Source organism: Scleropages formosus, chromosome 16 (genome assembly GCF_900964775.1).
Source record: "Scleropages formosus chromosome 16, fSclFor1.1, whole genome shotgun sequence".
Lineage (NCBI taxonomy): Eukaryota > Metazoa > Chordata > Actinopteri > Osteoglossiformes > Osteoglossidae > Scleropages > Scleropages formosus.
Window position 1 is genome coordinate 14,385,195 of NC_041821.1, and position 18,940 is coordinate 14,404,134.

At 45.6% G+C, this 18,940-nt stretch overlaps 1 protein-coding gene across 1 annotated transcript in view; it reads right to left on the minus strand.

Annotated features, from left to right (window-relative positions):
* Nucleotides 1-11,001: 11,001 nt before the first annotated feature.
* Nucleotides 11,002-18,940, minus strand: part of LOC108925919 (paired box protein Pax-5-like) — a 29,705-nt gene continuing 21,766 nt past the window's right edge. Inside the window, exons 7-10 of the mRNA XM_029259296.1 lie at nt 16,985-17,114; nt 13,943-14,044; nt 12,314-12,400; nt 11,002-11,495 (exon numbers count right to left, since the gene is read on the minus strand). Of these exons, the coding sequence (XP_029115129.1) occupies nt 11,416-11,495; nt 12,314-12,400; nt 13,943-14,044; nt 16,985-17,114 (399 nt within the window). The 3' untranslated portion in view covers nt 11,002-11,415. The remainder of the gene's footprint in view (nt 11,496-12,313; nt 12,401-13,942; nt 14,045-16,984; nt 17,115-18,940) is intronic.

The window sequence follows — 18,940 nt, forward strand, 5'->3', positions numbered from 1 at the left end:
TCATGTCTAGTAAAATGAGGTTGATATTAAAATGGCTGCTTTGTTTGTGAGAATGTTGGAGCTCCACCACGAGCTGAGCATCTGCGATTTAACCCTGTCTTTGCCGCAGAACCATACGTCTGTGCACCAAGGGGTTGATAAACTGTGCAGAAGCTTCAACTTCTACAAATGTCAGTGTATGAGATGTAAACTCAAATAGTCTTTGTATTAAACTTTTTTTTTATTATTATTATTTAAATATAGTGTCTACAGGTTTCTGTTGGCTTTACAGTTGGGACTTCTAAGTATAAACACATTTCCATGAGGCATTCAGACGAGGGTCTGAAGTGTCCTGGTGACGCAATTTGCCACACTTTACATTTCACAAAATATCCTTGAATTGAAAAATGAGTTAACGTTTCAACTTTGTCCTGAGTCAAAAATATGAGGTATTATTTCCTAAAGCAATACTGTGGGTCTCAGGGGGCTGAGTACCTTGATTTGGAACAACTACTTCTCCTAGGGCTGCCACTGAGGGTTAAGAGGTGGAACTTCTGCAGATAGAGGGAGGTACCAATTCCCACTGACCTTAATTCTCAATGACCTGTCAAATGCCTTTGTATGCAAATTAAAGTTTCTCAACAACAGCTCTCTAAGCAAATAAAGTTATGTATTTTGACATGCCTTTTTCAGTTTTCGGTAATGGTCTATTCTCCCCTGGCTGCAAATTTTCTTAAACCTGTCGTGTGCTTTGGTGAGAAACGGGAATGTTTTGTTTCATTTATTTCATTAGAAAAGCTCAATTATCATAAAGACTGGACTCAGGCAGTCAGGCAGAGAATTACAAGCCTTAATTAAGCTGTCACCTCTCCTGTTATGTTGTTCCAGCTGTTCATCTGTACTTTCTGAGTGATAAATGGGGGGAAAAAGTGCCATCATGACCCCCACCACCACCAGAAATGTCTTGTACAGTCCTTGTCTTGCCTGGTTTGTGTGCAGCACCTGAGCATTATTGTTTGGGACTGTGGTGTGAAAATATGTTCAAGTAGTGAATATTTTCAAGTGATTGATATGTTCTAGTGTGATGTAAAAGTTAAGACGTTCAGGAAACGTATGCTGTGTCTGTGTAGCGCAATGGAGAAATGTCGGTTGGGAAAACGAAACGCAAAGTTCAGCCTTTAGGATGTGTACCGACACACTTCTCAAATTGTTCAGAGTAAAGATCACTTTTGCGTCGGACACGAGGGAAGTTTCGAAAGTGTTGCTGTGCCTTGTGATGACCTATGTATGAGCTTGCAAAGAAAAAAAGGAGGCAACGCAATCCGATGAGGGACGCGTCCAGCTGTATGGAGCTCTCCCATCGGCTGGTGATGTCCTGAAAAGTCTCTATGGGTCTGAGTGTTTTGTCCAGATCTCCTGCGGCCGATCGGTTCCAGAAAAGAAAACAATTTCTTTCGCAGGACAAACGGGGCAGAGTAGTGAAATCAGAGCAGCGCGCAAGTGTCCTACGTCTCTGGGAAGTGCTGCAGAAGAGCTGCGGAGACATGGAGGCTTATTTTCCTGCTCAAAACAGTTGAACCAAATGTCTTGTGGGGGGGAAAAAAAAAAACTAGATGCCAGCAAGTGTACTCACACTCTGGTGCTGATCATGAAGGATTTCCGTCTAAGTATTTTTCTTTTGAGAGTTTTTCTACACGGTCGAATGACGCAAACAGGTTTGCCTTAAACACGACTTTATCAGGGCAAAGGGAACTAACCCCTCAGTGTGAAAAGCTCCCTAACTGCCTGGCTCTCCGCAACGCACCGTGGTGTCGCACCTCGGTTAGACTTCATCATATGACGTTTCGCTCAACAAACACTTCCTCTTTCGAACAGCCCCAGCGCTGCTGGGTTCGAGACTAAAAACACCTCACCGGAGGTGGGCAGCGCAGCCAAACGCTGCACTCAAATAAAAGTGCTTTAACGTTCCAAAAATAATTACTCAAGTAAAAGTGCTCATCCAAAAATGTGTGGCCTAATGTGTGACACTGCTGGAGAAGAGGAGATGATTGTATGGATGAGTGACCCAGTATAAGTAGTGTATCTAGCAGTGTAAGTCACCGCGGTGAATAAGGTGTGTGGGCTCATAAAACTATGTAGAGTTCATTGGAAGTTGCTTTGGAGGAAAGTGTCTGCTAAACAACTAAATGTAAATGTAAAAATCAAAATTTGAGTAAAAGTGGGGAAAAAAAAACATGAGGTGTAAAAGTGCTGGAATGCAGAAGCTTTTTGATGTTAACAGCTACAATATGCAGTCTGAACACACGGAGAAAATGTACCTGTAAATGTAACGCATTACGATCCACCTTAATCCTTAACTAGGACAGAACAACACTTTATTAGGAGACGTACGTAACAGGACATCTAATGCAATAATACCGTAGACAGCTCCTCGTTCGATAATGAACAGTCGCGGTTTACTTTCCGCCGCTGGTCACTCGCTTACGACACAAATTGACCGTGTCGCGTCTCAGCAGCGATCCAGACAGCCGCACGCGCGCCGCTGACGTCACGATCCGAGCGTCCTCTGCTTCCTGGGAACGGCTCTAGATGACCAGGCCCTCGAGCGGACGGTCACGCTCCGGCACCTCTCCTCCTGCCCTGGCCCGGAAGCCCAGCGAACAGTGAGCGGAGGGAGGCCATGAAGAGGCTGCGCGGGATTCCTCTGCCTGACGCCGCTGCCCTAATGCGTGAGACTGTTAGAGGAGAGGAGACGAGCGACGCCGGCGCACGGGAGATGAGGAGATGAGGAGAAGCAGCAGGTCTGACGAGGGAACTCTTCGTGATTCGGAGTTTTTCTCCTTCCCTCTGACGGCCGGCGCAGCCTCCTCGCCGTTTTAATTGGGCCCCGAATGGGCTCTTTCAGACAGGCCCTCCGCTCATCATGGCATGGAAGAGTAAGACAGCCCCACAGGGAGACGGCAGCGAAGGGGTGGGGGGGGGGGAGCAGCTACGCAGGCCACCATTAGTGAAGCTATCAGTCCAACAAGTGGCGCGCGCCACTGTCACAGGCGTGCAGCGAGGACTCGCAGAGTGAGAGAGCAATCAGAGCTGAAACAGAAAGGAAGATGACGGCTGCGTCTGTTACAGCGAGTTGTTTATGAGAGCGGGGTGGGGGGGGGCTATATTTCCTCATAGGCATCCTTCATGGGGGGTGCGGTGGCGCAGTGGGTTGGACCGGGTCCTGCTCTCCGGTGGGTCTGGGGTTCGAGTCTTGCTTGGGGTGCCTTGCGATGGACTGGCATCCCGTCCTGGGTGTGTCCCCTCCCCCTCCAGCCTTTCACCCTGTGTTGCTGGGTTAGGCTCCGGTTCCCCGCGACCCCGTTAGGGACAAGCGGTTCAGAAAACGTGTGTGTGTGTGCATCCTTCATTGGGGGAACATGCACAATAAGAGCCGGCGATGAGGAGCCGTGTCGTTTTTCGCTGTCCCCATCACTTGCTTCGCGACCGCTTCTCAAACCCCAGGGGATGTCCATCCATCCATCCATCCGTTCACTTGCCAGATGACTTTAAGAAAAGATGAGAACAGTATATCACAAGAAGAGTGATGATATAATTTCACAAATGGCCACGTCACTTTTATAGCTGTTTTAAATTGGTCATTTTTTTCCCCCGAGATATTTCGACGAAACCATAAAGGGGCTGTCATGTGGGAAACTGCTGTCTGATTGTGTTATAACTGTCCATTAAAGTGAGCGCCTGCCAAACATAAACATGAGTTAATGTCACTTGTACAGTTAACGGTGTAACGTTTCTTCCTTTTTACTCAGTGGATGAAACGTAAGGGCAATTTTACTGAATCAGTACTTAATTTCTGAAAGTCAAATTATTCACTTGGCAATTACATACACATTGCGCGTGGACAAATGAAACACTAACCTGCACCGTCCACGTGAAATGATTAAATGGGGTCTCAGATGTTCAGGTGTTCGCCGAGCTTGGCATTTGGACTGCTAACGTTTCATCACCAGACAAGGTGACATCATTACGATGACATCATGATGATGATGTTATCATGATGATATCATGATGATCTAATGTCATAGTGAGCCTTTTGTGCAGACCTCTGAAAGATCATTCTTTTTTAATTATATATATACACACACACACATTTTAAAAGTCTTAATTTTGGTCCTGGTACAAGGCGCACATCCTTACAGTGCAATTTTACATTTATTTACATCTGTTTATTTACCCAAAGCAACTTACAATGTTCAGCTACTTACTTACTGATTTACCCATGTACGTTTGCGAGCACTCTCTGGATTTTCAGAATTTTTACCGGAGTTATCCAGGGTAAGTGCCTGGCTCAGGGGTGCTCCAGCACAAGTGAGATTCCAGCCTGGGTCCTTCGAGTGCAAAGTAACAGCTCTTTCAAATATCTGCTCTGTCGCATATGTCTGAGTGTGATTAAACGGCAGATCTCATCGTTTTAGTGCAACGAATAAATTCGGTGTCGTGTTCTTTAAATCCAGTTCATCTCCGAATTCTCCCAATGACCTGTTATTCTCCCCCAGCTGCTCTGACAATTGACAATAAACCGTCGACTCAGCACTTTTTCCTTCAGTGCAGTTTGCCGTCTCTGTGTTCACACACCTTCCCTACGGCACGGGTGCTACAGGTACAGCGATTACTGATGCCCTCCGCCAGGGCAGTTATTTGACAGCGTGACATGGCCAGGTGACATTAATTTGTAAGACTTCTGCCCCAGCTTATATGGTGGGCTCCTGGTCGGGAGAAAAGGGAACATCTCGTGTGATTTAAAGTCACCCCAGGCAATCGTGTATGTAAAAGCCAGCAATTAAACCTAATTAAAGCTACTTTGTAGAATGGGAATCAGACCAGTACTAGTTACAGACCTGATGGACAAACTGACCACGCAGGTGTACAAGAGGTACACAGAGGTGGTGAGCGGGCTGATGTCCAGGCCGCGGCTCCAGAACGCTTACACTTGTAGCCATACCTCACGTGTTTACCTGCGTATTCACATTCTCTGCATGAGGGGATCCCGATGGATGGTCGTATGGATGGTTTATAATTTTCTCTTTAATGGCTACAGCACAAACTGGTAACTCTTCCATCCTCTGAATATCAGCAATCATTATATAAAATATTTGTGAAAATTAAGAACACATGTAAGATTTGTTGTACTATACATCATCACAAAAAGGCACTGATACTTTCAACTTAAAAAATTACTTTTATTTTCAAGAACCAATTAAATTATGGCCAATATTTACAAATAGTTACTTTTCATCTCACGGTACAGATACATATAAATTAATAGTTCACAAATAACACTTACTCAGGTGAACAGATCCACATACGGTGAATAACCTACAATCCTATTTCTTTGCAGGCCAAGCGGAGAGACCCCCAGTGAACTGCAATTCACCATTCGACTTATAAAACCCTGAAAATGACCCATCAGAAGCCATTACAAACTGGTATAATAATATTAACAAGACCAATATAAATCTGAAAAATAACTCTAATATTAAAATCACAATATCCAGTGTGAACAATTCCAAAAATTGAAACAAGAAAAATGATGAAAAGTGATATCTTTGGCAAATTGTTACTCCTGTAATTACATTCGAATATTAAGACAACACACAACACCATGAAAGAACACCAGTTTTCTTTTTTAAACTACTAGAAAATGTAATGTAACCGTACACGTTTTGTAAGGAAGCATTTTTAGTTTACTGAATATTCTTTAGTTTTTTTTTTTTTTTTAATTACTTCACTCATTTAAAGGCATTTTAACATTTTCCGCTGCTTTTGTTTGGTGACGATGAAGCTTTTACGTGAAACTTAAAAGTGGTGTTACTAAGTAGTGGAGTCCATAGATATGCATTCATACTTCTGTTCCTTAAATATTTGTGATATCAGACGGTTTACAAAATCTGTTCGCACTTGTCACAGCATTTTATTAATATCTTGTTATTATTATATATATATTTTTTTAAATTCTCAGCGTATCACGCACAGAAGTGGGCTGTGGGCTTTCCCTAAAAGCAAAACGGCTATAAAGGTGAAAAGCAACACATTTATTACCACGGTAAGCCCTACATTTTTTTCTAACGGCAACCGCTGATGACAATCAGCGGCAGAAATAGCGGTACCGCGTCTGTGACCGACACCAGGCTGTGGCTAAACAGCATGAGGGCTGCTTGCTGGTCAGTGGGCGCCAACGTTTTAGCTGATGCCTGGGGAACAAAGGGCATTAAACCCAGGTCAACTATTTGCCCGGGAGGATAACGCAATCTCTGAGGAGGCAATTTTACTTGCTCAGTGGCTCTTGCTTCCATCCCCTGAAAATCTGGTCCTAACGGATAGGGTAACTATCAGTGCGCATGGTAAACAACAAAATATGTACAACGTGTGCAACTCTGGGTTTTGTGAAAGAATGAGAATACTTGGCCAAAACCAATCTAGTGTCACATTAGCAAAAAAATATACTAGCAATGGTTTCTCACAACGTTAATTGATAGCTGGAACATATAGCTTAGTGCTGTAGTAACACTTCCAGCGCTCTCAAACTCTCAACATTGCCAGAGTATGTATCTGTGTGTGTGTGTGTGTGTGTGTGAGAGAGAGAGAGAGAGGGAGGTGACAATGAATGAATGAATGGCAATGAGGCTAAAATCACTTATTGAAACCTTCTAATTTGTTGGTTTCATCCATTTTTGATTTTGTTGTTTATCCAGGGATATTTACCAAACTAACCAACATCTTGGGCCCCATAGTGACATTAAGGATGCATTTCAGCTTACTACCTTTTCAATAATTTACCAATAGGTATTTTCCAAGAACCACCAATGCAGCCTTCTAGGCTTTGAATTTTAAATATGTCTAATGCCCTATCTCCTTTTCTGAAATTATATTTTGCAAGGAGATAGACCATTTTACGGAAGGTTAGAGAAGTAGACGAGAGGGACAATTCTAATGGCCGTAATGCCACTGTTGGGATGAGAGAAGTGGCCCCCGGATGCAAAAAAAAAAAAAAAAAAGGGTAGCTGATCAGGAAGGATTACAGCAGGTAGCAGGGTGGAGGATCTTGATTGTATTAAAGGGACCTGCTTTAAAATCCCACAGAGGAAACAAGTAGACAAATCACCACTGGCCTCGTCGTGAGCTTTCTGTGGGCATCTTGGTAGGTCTTTTGAGTGGCCCGTTGTGGCCTATTAGCGGACCAACTGGGGATCAGTCCTAGCCTCTTGTGGAGCTATTAGTGGGCCTGTTAATGCCTTTGACAGTGCATTCTGAACCTTTGAAACACAACTTTGAAACACCACAGATTCACACAGTTTCACTTGTACAAAAAAAGGCTTTGCCATATGCAGCAAAGGAATGTGCTTGTTTACATATAGATACCAATAAGCTATGGATACAAGTTGTTGAGCATGGAGTGAAAGCTGCCGTCAGCTGACACACCATGCAGGGGTCTCCATGCCCAGGGTCTTCATTTTTACACACGTGGCTTCTAAACCAGAACATTTTGGCAACACTCACAAAACACCCCCCCCCCAACCATCATGGATGAAATGGCCAGATGGCAAAAAACAGTTCAAGTCACAAGGAGCTAAAGGGAGAAGGGATTTGGGCGGATTTGTCAGTATTTCAGCATGAAAACAGTGACATGAGCTGCTATGTACACTGAGAGGATGCATCTTGCTGAGAGCTGATGAACTGTCCATTGAACAGCCTGGAAATGTACAGTCTGACTCGGCCCAGTGAATGACTAACTTGTTAGCGTAGACCACTTGTCCACAGCTTGGATTGTTCTCTACCTGGTAGTTGGTTGGTTGGTTGGTTGGTTGGTTGGTTGGTTGGTTGGGTCTGAATGCTAAAAATTAGAGATGTGCCTAGACATTTGAAATGTTTAATCTGTCCTCGCCTCGCAGAGGCTGCAGGTTGCTGCAAGGTAGGTCAGCCTACTGTAGTTTTAGCGACTCACGGTCTCGGGGAAATAAGTAAGAAAAAGGCACTATCCTTGATTGCAGCTGGTGTACCTCAGGTTTATAATGCCTCCAGGAAAAGGTATAGGGGCAAGTTCACCTGTAGCACTACAGAGAACTTTAAGGTTTTTTAGAGTTGCACTCAAGCAACTTTGAGCTAAGAAACATCCATCAAGGTATCAACCATACAACACCACAACACAGCAAAGTCAAGAAAAAAAATTGGCATTGATTAAGTTTGTTTTTGTTTTAAAGTCTGGCACTGAAGCATGACAGCTCTCCACCTGGAATGAGCATCTCTGGAAATGGTAACACCGAAATCTCTAAATCTAAATATAAATCACATTTAAAACACATTTCAAACAAAGTATGCCGGGAGGAAAAAAATGAACTCAACAGTTCCCTTGGTAAACCACTGTAAGACTGACCTTGGTCATATGCATCACGGCAGCACATTGTGGATAAAGCCCAAAATTACTTTGCTGACACGAGAACATTCTCTCATCACATTTCTGGACTTTACAAAAAGAGGATAAATTGGCCTTAATTTCAACCACAATTACAGTTTATCTCAATGTCACAATGTAGCTATTAAGTACATTAGCAAAAAAATATCACAGAATAAAATATGCTGGTCTGACCCTTTAAGGGGACATTAAATTAGCCCATTAACATCTATGTGCTCTGTAGGGGTGGAGAACATGTCCTTCCAGCAAGTTAGAGCTTTCTAGATTGAAATTGTGGGATCAGGTTTGGAGGTATCACTTTCTACTTCCTACCAGAATGAAGCAATGTTCAAACTTAGCCCACATATAAGGTACATCTATTACAGGTCAAAAAAAGAGTATTTTGTATCAACACATGCTTAGTTGTTCAACTCACATCTTTGATCATTATTACTGTAAATATATTAACCTCTGTCTATAAATAACTCAATCAGATTGTTTAAGCCGAAAAGAGTTGAGTATCAATTTCTTCACAGCTGTTTCCTAGTATAAAATGTTTGTCTTTATAGAGACGAGCAGCCCACTATTCACTGGCGTGCCCCAGATTCTTCGTCACGAGGAGCATGTCTCCGTCAGAGTGTTTCATTTTCAATAGTCGGACTGCTCGTCGTCAATTATGCATGCTCACTGTACACATGTAAATACATTACTACACAAAAAGAGGAGACGTTTTCACAACATAGCTGGATTAAGTGATTGCGTTCACTGGTACCACACGTCCGGCACACACCTGGGTTATGGGTTTCACGAGACCGCCCCATCAGTTCAGAGCAAACATTTTTGCCAAGTGATGTGTGCCTGAGCGCAGGGGGTACTGTGCCATGTCGCACGGACACTGTGCTTCTTTCACAGTCGCTCGGTCGTGCAGCAGGCGCTCCAAGGAGGCGACTTTACACCCCACTAATTTCCGGAAGTTCAGGCATTCCGTTGCTTTTCTTCTCCTGCTTCTCGTATCGCCGAGCAACCGGGACCGGGGTCCTGACCTGAGACGAAAGCTCTGCAAGGCGGCCTACGGCATAGCCGAGTATCCCATTTGATCCGCGTCCGAAGAGTAACTGGTACACAGTATCATGAAAAAGTATTTGCCCTTCCTGATTTCATCGATTATTGCAAAAAAACCTGCTAATGTATCTGGAAGAAAGAGCGAGCAAATATTCCTCCCCAGCGACTGGAATGGCTGATATTGAGTTATAAGAAGCAATCGGTTGCAGTCATTGCAGCTAAACGTAACACGACCAGTAATTAAGTGTAAGGGGGCAATTAGTTTTTCACACAGTGCCAGTGCTGGATAATTTTGTTCATGAAATAAATGAAATAAGTAAAAAAATGTCTTATTTGGTCACTCAAATACCCTTTACCTAACATTTTAGCTGAAGACATGAAAACATTCAGCCTCGAAGTCTGCAGCAATAGAGGAAATCAGGAAAGGAGCAAATAGTTTTTCGCCGCACTGCGGTGAGTGCGGAGACCACGGCGAGCAGGACCGAAGCCAGCACGAGGTTCTCGGCCGATTCGCAGATCCACTCCTCACGCGACAGGGAAGGTTTGGACACGGCTGGAAATATAGCACTCGGGATCCGGCGTCATCCTCTCCCCTTCGCTAACGCATGGCTGAAGACACCTCATCTGCAGACTTAATGATGACAGCCAGTGTTGTGTCAATGGCCCTCAGGTGGTGGCATCAGTCGCACAAATCCACGAGATGGATTCTCACACCTACAATCTGGACGGTTTTACACATGGTCACTGCAGGTGCTGCGCTCTCTTTATATCCTTACTGTGCTCAGAATCTCTCTAAAAACTGTGCACCATTAAAATGTGGTTTCTACATTTCCTTGTAAGCTACTTATGAGTTCTTCTCTGAAGTTAGGGGCACAGAAAAGAGGTAATTAACTCTGCTTTGCATTTAAAAAAAAATTGTTTAAAAAATTGAATTTAGAGTAAGGTAAGCATTTTAGTAACATCATCTCGTATGTAGTATAATCCTCTGCAGAGCTTCCCATTCTCACAGGACCCTGCTCTCTCACGTTGCCAGGCAGTGACCGTGCCAGGAGCATGATGACCGAGACACAGCAATAGGAACTTAACACCACACATGGAACCTGGTGATTTTTGTGTTCCAGCGAACATAAGCTGAAAGAAATTATTAATCAGCCCTGTCAGAGTAATCAATGCCCATCTATGGGACTCTTTAGATAAGGATATTTACCTGTATGGTAAATTCTGGCACTTTGTAGTCTGGTTTGGGCTTTCAGAGCGGGGCAGAAGGGAGTAAGGCTTTTGTGAAGCTGGATTACAAAAGACATGCTCTAGAAGAATTTTTTTTCATAGGATTTGTCTGACAGCAGTCTTTGTCTAAGTGGACACCTGTTGGAATGCAGGACTGATGAGTACTTCCGCAAATAGGGGTTATGTTTTTCTATATAAGCATATATACTGTATATGAACAAATCAAATTATAAAATAATTCTGGACAGCATTGTCATTCATCAAAAAGTTCTTATTTGCGGCAATATATTAAAAATGAAAGCATAATATCAAATAATGATTGTATTTTTAAATATATTTCCTTGGGTGTGAAGCACAACCTCCTCATGGGGTACATCCGATGCGACTCCAACGGAGTCACCTGTTGCCGACTCTTCATAAGTCCATCTGAGGGTTTATGCTCTTGTGCGTCCTTCACTTTGCAGTTCGCTCCCATGTTAGCGGGTCATGGTGGGGGATAGGAGCCGTGTGTTAAGACCCCAGGCTCACAGCTCTTAGGTGCTGGTCCCGTGGAAAGGAAGCCACTCGTACAAATTCAGGAGGAAGGCCTTTCTCCTCCCCACCCCAGCCCTCTGCAGGACAACACAGGCGCTCGTTCTTCCTCATGCTCCTCCTACTCCTCCCGCTCCATGCCTCCCCTCTGCTTCCAGCTGGCAGAATCAGTGGCGGTCATAGGTGGCAGTTGTAGCAGTGGCAGGACCCGGGCCTCGCGTGGCTGTGCTGTAGTAGTATGGAGAGCCTGGGGGTCGGGGGTGGGAAAGACACACGCGGTAGACCCACACGGTGAGCCAAACAGCACACCACAGAGCATCTCACTTATCAACCTTTAAGGCACAGGCTGTCTGACTAGGAGCTGTACACCATGGATGGGACATCATCCATCGCAGGGTAGCCATGCACACACACTAAGGACAATTCAGAGTCACCAATTCACATGTCTTTGGCCCGTGGAAGGAAGCAGGAACGCCCTGAGGAAACCCACACAAACATGGGAGCGTGTAAACTACACACACTGAGCTGCATTTGAACCTACACCTAAACAACCAAGGTGCTGGTACTACCCGCTGCACCACTGTACCACTGCAGTAAGACCAACGTACAACTACGGGTGGTCCCCGATTTACGATGGGCTTACGTTCCGCGAAACTCATCGCAAGTCGAAAATATTGTCTAAAGTCTAAAATGCATTTGATACACCTAATACACACCTCTGCGTGACAGATTGGGAGCATCGCGAGAGAGTATCGCACCGCATATCGCTTGCCCGGGAAAAAAAAATATCTAAATTCAAAATTCGAAGTATGGTTTCTGCTGAATGTCTACCGCCAGTCCACCATCGTAAAGTCGAAAAAAATCGCAAGTCGAACCATCGTAAATCGGGGACCACCTATATTGGATTTCAAATAATGAATCGTAACAAAGGAAAAGCAATAAATGTGACGACTACGTCAAGCTCTGTAGAATCTGTCATGAACACAGATGCATACATCCTCAAAGGCTGTGTCTCAGTCCAACCTGTCCCCTCTGAGTCCACATGGTTATGCTTTTCGTACTTACCCAAAAGGCCTGGGTTGGGGAACCTCCAGGACTCATTGTAGGTGGAGTACTGAGTGTGGGAATAGGGGCCATTGGAGAAGTCACTGCCTGGAAGAGGCCAAAACAGCTTCGAGTCAGAGGACAGAGCCAGAAATGAATGTATAGAGCTAGAGCCACAAGGACAAACTGATTCAGTGTGAGAAGTGTGCGGGTCCTCACACGATCTCACACTCAAGCTGGCTGTCTTGTCCACAAGGAGAATGTGATGGTTTACTCTCTCCTGACCCTACTTCTCTCCAACTCCATACTTAACAGCCAGTTGTCCACTTTGCATTTCATGCCATCGGCACAGATCTGCTTCCTTTCCGTCATGTAGGCCGGTAGACGAGCGGCCCGCTGGAGGAGCAACGATCACCTCGATGGCAATGAAAGCCCTCATGAGCAGAGGAACTGCCTCAGTCAGTTGACTGAAGATAAGTAACTCGCTGGTCGGTCATTTCGCCCAAAGGAGCTGGTCTGATTTGAGCCTTTTCACTCCGTAAACTCTCAGTTGTTTAGCAGGAGAAAGTTACTGAGGTGTAAACAGGAGCCTCTGGGGGTTTATCATGAGGAGGAGAACCTCTTTCCTTCCCACTGAAGGTGGTCCGCCTGCAACGTAGGTTCCTGTATTATGGAGGCGAACATAAGCAACCGTTTTCCTTTCCGCTTTCGTGGAGTTTTGATCCAGACCAAGCAGCAGAATGCGTTCGGAGAATGATTCACGTTTAAATATTCTTCCCCTCCCTTTAAAACAGAGATGTTCGCCTCAGCCTGATTGATATTAATATATTGCTCTTTGAAAGTCCAGAAGTGGGAATAAATGAAGATCCTTTGATGGACACTTGACAGCTTGTCTCCACCTGACATGTCAAAAACACAGCAGCTTTGAGCTCTGCAACAACAATTATGCATAATTCTCACACCGATACATACCCATCGAGTCTCTGCATCTCTGCATTCTGCTGCAGGGAAACCGAGCAGCCTTGTCTAGTTGTGTAATGTGTGGAAGAACGAAACAATAACTCCTCCAGCTTTTATTGTTATTTACCTTATTAAACAATAGCAAATATGTACGTCACTCCACCACTGCATTACCTCCTTATTCTTATTCATAAAAGCAGTGTCTTATATTCAATCGTATAATTACATCCAAGTTTTTCGAGTCGATTCGGATATTTGGAGCTTCCAGTGTGCCAAAAATACAGTTAACCAGTTTAAATCATCAGCCTGCCGAGCAACCAACCCTGGTCCGTGTGTCAGGTGTTTCTCTGCTTTTTGCTGAAATCCTGATGAATACAGCGACACAGAGACAACGTGAATCACCTTCCACCTACAGTGTATTTCTCAAAGGATCAATGTAAAAAGAAGAACCCATCTTGGTCCAAACTGAAATTTACACTCGACAAAGGGAGAGTCTCCTTGCCAGCTGCAGGGTCTTCATTTCAGTTTGCGTCTGCATTCTTACCCAAACTATATGCGCGTTTTCCCAAACAACGAGCAGTATAGCGGAATGCACAGAGCAGCGCACGTTTCTGCTCTGTAATTTTACCACGGCTGCCAGACCGAAGGCGTTCAGCAGGCGTTCAGCAGGCGTTCAGCCGGGCAACTCACCAGGCACCATCCCGGTAAGGGAGGAGGTCGAGTAACTGCCCTGTCCTGCAGGGGGCACGTGAGGCGGGTACCCCGGGAGTGTGGTGCTGGCCAGGTCCCGACCTGCAGACACAGAGCCCACATCCATCAACAAGGTACAACGCGAAGCAGAAAGTGCATAACCGGTGCGTTCAGCCGATCGACTCAGAAAGCCGCGGGACTCTCGTGTCTTGCTCGTTTTCTTCTGCCGGCTCACGCGTTCCAGTGAGTGTCGAGCGGTGCCCCTCGATTCCGGTGAGGACGACAGGCAGTTAGGGGTCACATAGACCGAGGCGGCACTAAAGTTTGTGGCCGCGGCGTTTTACCGTGCGGGAGGAAAGCGGGCAGGACCATTGGCAGGCAGAGGAGAACGTGTAGTGCGGCACAGGAGAAGGACTGAAGTAACGTCATCCCTGTGACTGGTGACACTGAGTCGGGGGTGACAATCACGCCTTTTTCCAGTATCTAGCTGTGGGACACCAGTGCTTGCGACAAAACTGGCCCTCCCACCAGGTGAATTCCTGCACTACAGATAACACACACAGCGAACGCTGATTGTATGTAGAATTTTTTTAAAAAAAGCATTATGTGAAACGGGCCTTTCGCTTGGGTACAGTTAACTATGAACAGGGTTGCCTGGTGTCCATGTAGGCCCGCCAAAGACATTTGTTCACCCCTTTAGTTCATACAGCGGTAATTCCTGGCCTGCTTGTTTTGAATTGTTTATAGTCACATTTATTTATTTAGCAGATGCTTTTCTCCAAAGCGACTTCCAATGAACTCTATGTAGTGTAACTAGCCCACACACCTTATTCACCGTGGTGACTTACACTGCTAGATACACTACTTACACTGGGTCACTCATCCATACATCAGTGGAACACACTCTCTCTCTGTCACTCACACACTATGGGGGAACCTGAACATCATGTCTTTGGACTGTGGGAGGAAACCAGAGCGCCCAGAGGAAACCCACACAGAGACGGGGAGAACATGCAAACTCCACACAGACCGAGCGGGGATCGAACCCACGTCCTCTCGCACCACCCCGGTGCTGTGAGACAGCAGCGCTACTCGCTGTGTTACAGTTCACAGCTGTAACCGGGGTGTTTAATGATTTATACCATTCATAATAACAAAGTTGAATTTTCTTTTCAGTCACTGTCTTTCCTTGTCTTCCCACTTCTTCTCTATCACACCGAAATCTAAACTAATGACTGTCTGCCAGTTTTCTGCAAAGTGACTTGCAACGATGATCCACTTAAAGTTTACCTCTTGAGACAACTGGGTGCTTTTACCAGCACAACTCAGGGTAAGTACCTTACTTATAGGTAGTAAAGTTGGAGCAGAGATGCAAACCCAGGTCTTCTGACTGCCACGCAATGGCTCTAACCTCTACCTGCTGCCTTCTTTAGACAGTATGCTACTCTCTTTCCATTTTAATATCTAAACACACCAGGCCCACACAGTAAACATCAGAAGACCCTGTCTATGCATAGGTCTCACACTCTAAGTATACAGCATTTCATCCAGGAGTATGCAAGATCTATGTCGTTTTGGAGAAAAGCTTGTGCTAAATGAATAAATGTAAATGTAAACGTCGGAGTCAAATGCGTCCCTTTGATCTGAGAGCAATGGAAGTCTTTCACTGGACCAGAAGGCCAACTGTGCTTTATGTTCTAACTGGTTCATTAGCTCATGTCCTGCGGCTGTGTGTCCTGTGTTCCTTCCTCTGTCCACTCAGCTAATCCCTTCATTCCCTTATCATTCACTCTCAGTCCTCTTTATGTTGCATCCCATACATACCATGCACTGCTGCCCCCAGCGCCGAAACATACACACCTCCATCTGTATTTGCCTGCGCTCCCTCCCCCCACCACCCCAGCACCACGCCAGCACCACGCCAGCACCCCTCCAGCTGGAAGCATGTCAGAACGATGGAGATTTACAACTGCATTAGGCTACATGACAGTCTGTCACGATAACTCGTCTGCCTTTCTTCACATATAACAGACAATAAGAGTGGGGGGGGTCGCAGATATTCGCCATCGCGCACGGCTTGGGTGCTCGCACCACTGGGTTTGCTCTGCCTCCTTCCATCTTACGGAGAGCAGATTGTCAATGCGTGGCGCATCGATGACAGTGGGGAGGTGGGCGAAGGAGCAGGTCGGATGCATTCTTCAACCGAACGAGTGATGGAGACACACAGCGAAAGAACATTCAGGACTTGGTGCTTGACAACAAATGGGCCAAACCCGTGCCTGTGAGTCAGCGCAACGCGCATGTGGGTAACACAAATGTACCTTGGGCACCCAGTGTTGGCTGTCTGCTCCCTGGGTTAAGTCTCTGAGCACAGCTGTGAGGATTATCTGCCATATGGGGGCGCTGCTGGGTCACCACAGCAAGCTGCCGCTAAGAGCTCCACGCACAGACAAAGTGGGTCCGCAACATACTTTTAAACTTGGGACAGGCGCTCCTACTGCTGTTAGCTGCACAGTTTCGCAGCCCATTTCTAAATGTAAAATTTTCACTTTTTTTTTTAAGTAGTAATGAACTCAGAATCCAGGACCAGCGTGAACAATTTCATCACTGTCCTCAGACTCCTGCTCTAAAATGAACAACCTGAACAAAGTTCTCAGCATCATGGTCTTGCTTCTGAGTCATTTATTCTGTGCGCTCAGAACCTTCACAGGGTTAAACACTGAAGCGATGACCAGAATAAACCACAGGAACAAAGTTCTCGGGATCCTGGTTAGCGTGAACGATCGCACCAGTTTTACTCGGACACCTTGATCATAACGAATGTCAAACGTCCAATTTAAAACGTCCCATCGACAGCCTCAAGAGCCATTTTTGAAAATGAACCACTTCCTTAGCAAACCCACAACTGGTAGAGAATGAACCACCTCTCAGTTTCATCAGAACCCTGGACCAGAAAGAACCACTTCATCGGTGCCCCAGAAACTAATGTCCCAAGGAACCTGGTCCAGAACAAAGCAGATGAGTCAAGTCTTTCAAAGTCACCTGGCACCAGTGGGTACGGCTGTGGCCCCGCGACGCTTGCACCCAGGTCCGTCGGTCCAGCGTTAGCAAGGCTGGTCTTCATTTCCCCAAGACCCCCAGCCAGGTTGGCCATGGTAGAATAGTCTGCTGCCTGTGGAGACAGAGGAACAGGTGGATGTTTGAATCCCTACAGTAGACCGAGCAGGAACTGTCTGACAGTACAGGAGGCTTCTGCAAGCTATGGGGTGGGAGCACAGGGCTGGGATCCTACAAATGAGACCTTTCCTTATCGCTCAAATGACACAATTTGACTTCAGTCTTGTACGAGTCAAAAAAACCTTTTCATTTTTGCATTTAATCACTAAACAATACAGCAAACTGCACAGGAAGTCATTCTGTGCAGGACATTCCTGAACGGGACTCAAATGTGTCACAGAGTAAACTTGAGTGAACAGAACCATATATACGCCTGTGAGACTTAAACCTGCAAAAATGGAGACAAGTAAGACAGACAAAGCACTACCTTTATTTATTTCTGCCGACAGTCATCGGACTCTTCAATGAGTCCTCGGGCTCTTGGAAAGATACTGACCTCTTATTGCCTGAGTGGTACTGAGTGAACTGGCAGTACCACTATTTTACTTCTCTATCTTACTCATATATTCACGAGTTACTCCACTGTTCTTCCCGTCATTACCCGCCGTACGTTCTATCACTGATTTTCACGCTTGCTGCTGGAGCCTTGTGCAATTTCCTCCAGCATCAATAAAATGTCCATCTAAATATCTATCCATCCTCCTGCAGAGCACCTGCACAGAGATCAGAATCCTCTGACTGCTCAAAGAATCCAAGCAACAGGAGTACAGACCCTCTTGTATGTGCGTATCTGCATACGTGTCACTCCGAGTCCATTCTACATATTGGTTCGGACAAGTATCTATCAGAGAGAATGATTGCGTGGTTCACAGTTGATGCCGCTGGAGGTTAGGACCCTTATCCCAGTTGTGTGCAACGGGATAAAGGTAAGCCCACCCCAGCCATGCCAGTGAGCTCAGCAGTGCGTGTGGAGAGTTCTGTGAATGGCTCATAGGTGTAGCACACTGCCCATCTTCTGCCATCGGTATCCATCTAGATTTCCACCCTATGTTTCAGGTCTGCCCCCATAATGCTGGCATGTAAATGTGGGAGAGTTGCACGGGTAATTGGAGATCGCAAAGTTTGGCTAGACCCTTGACAGCCCCTTAACCAAGATGGATTGTTCTCATTTCTCCCAGTAAATGCTGTCAATTCCCAAATTTATAAGCCATCACACTTGATCAAAATGGCAAAGAGCAGCTGTGGCAGCAGATCTGGGGGGTGAGTGATGATCCAGGGAGGAAGGGGGAGTAATGGGAAGGAAGAATGAGAGAAAAAGAGTGTGTGTCACAGTTTACATCGCAGTCAACTGCTATCATCATGGTCTCTCTGTTACTCAACTTGAATTTTATCATCGTAACTGCGTGTGTGTGTGTGTGTATTTTTTCTTTTTTCAATTCAAATATTTGACATTCTGGTCCCTCCCTTGAGGCTGCTGGATTCTACAGGGAGGAGGTCTCTCTGTCACACACACACACACACACACACACACACACACACACACACACACACACAGACACACACACAGACCCTGACAGCTCGCAGAAGTGGGGGCCAGCACTAATAGCGTTCCCCGGTCTCACTTCCGTAACAGATGAGGCTTAATTGTGCAACACAAAAACGAGCTTGGCCCAACAAAGGCGCCCAGTCTCATTTACATAACAATATTTTGCACTCCCTGAGCATGATCTCCCCCATCCCCCACAGTAAATGTTGTCTCCTATGAAGCCGAGCACTAGGGGATATCAGTACGTGTAAATTCCAGTATTGTTGCTGCCAGCTGGCTAAGAGACAGAACTCCGCCTATCACAGAAGACCTGTGCAGATACCTGTGTACCCTGG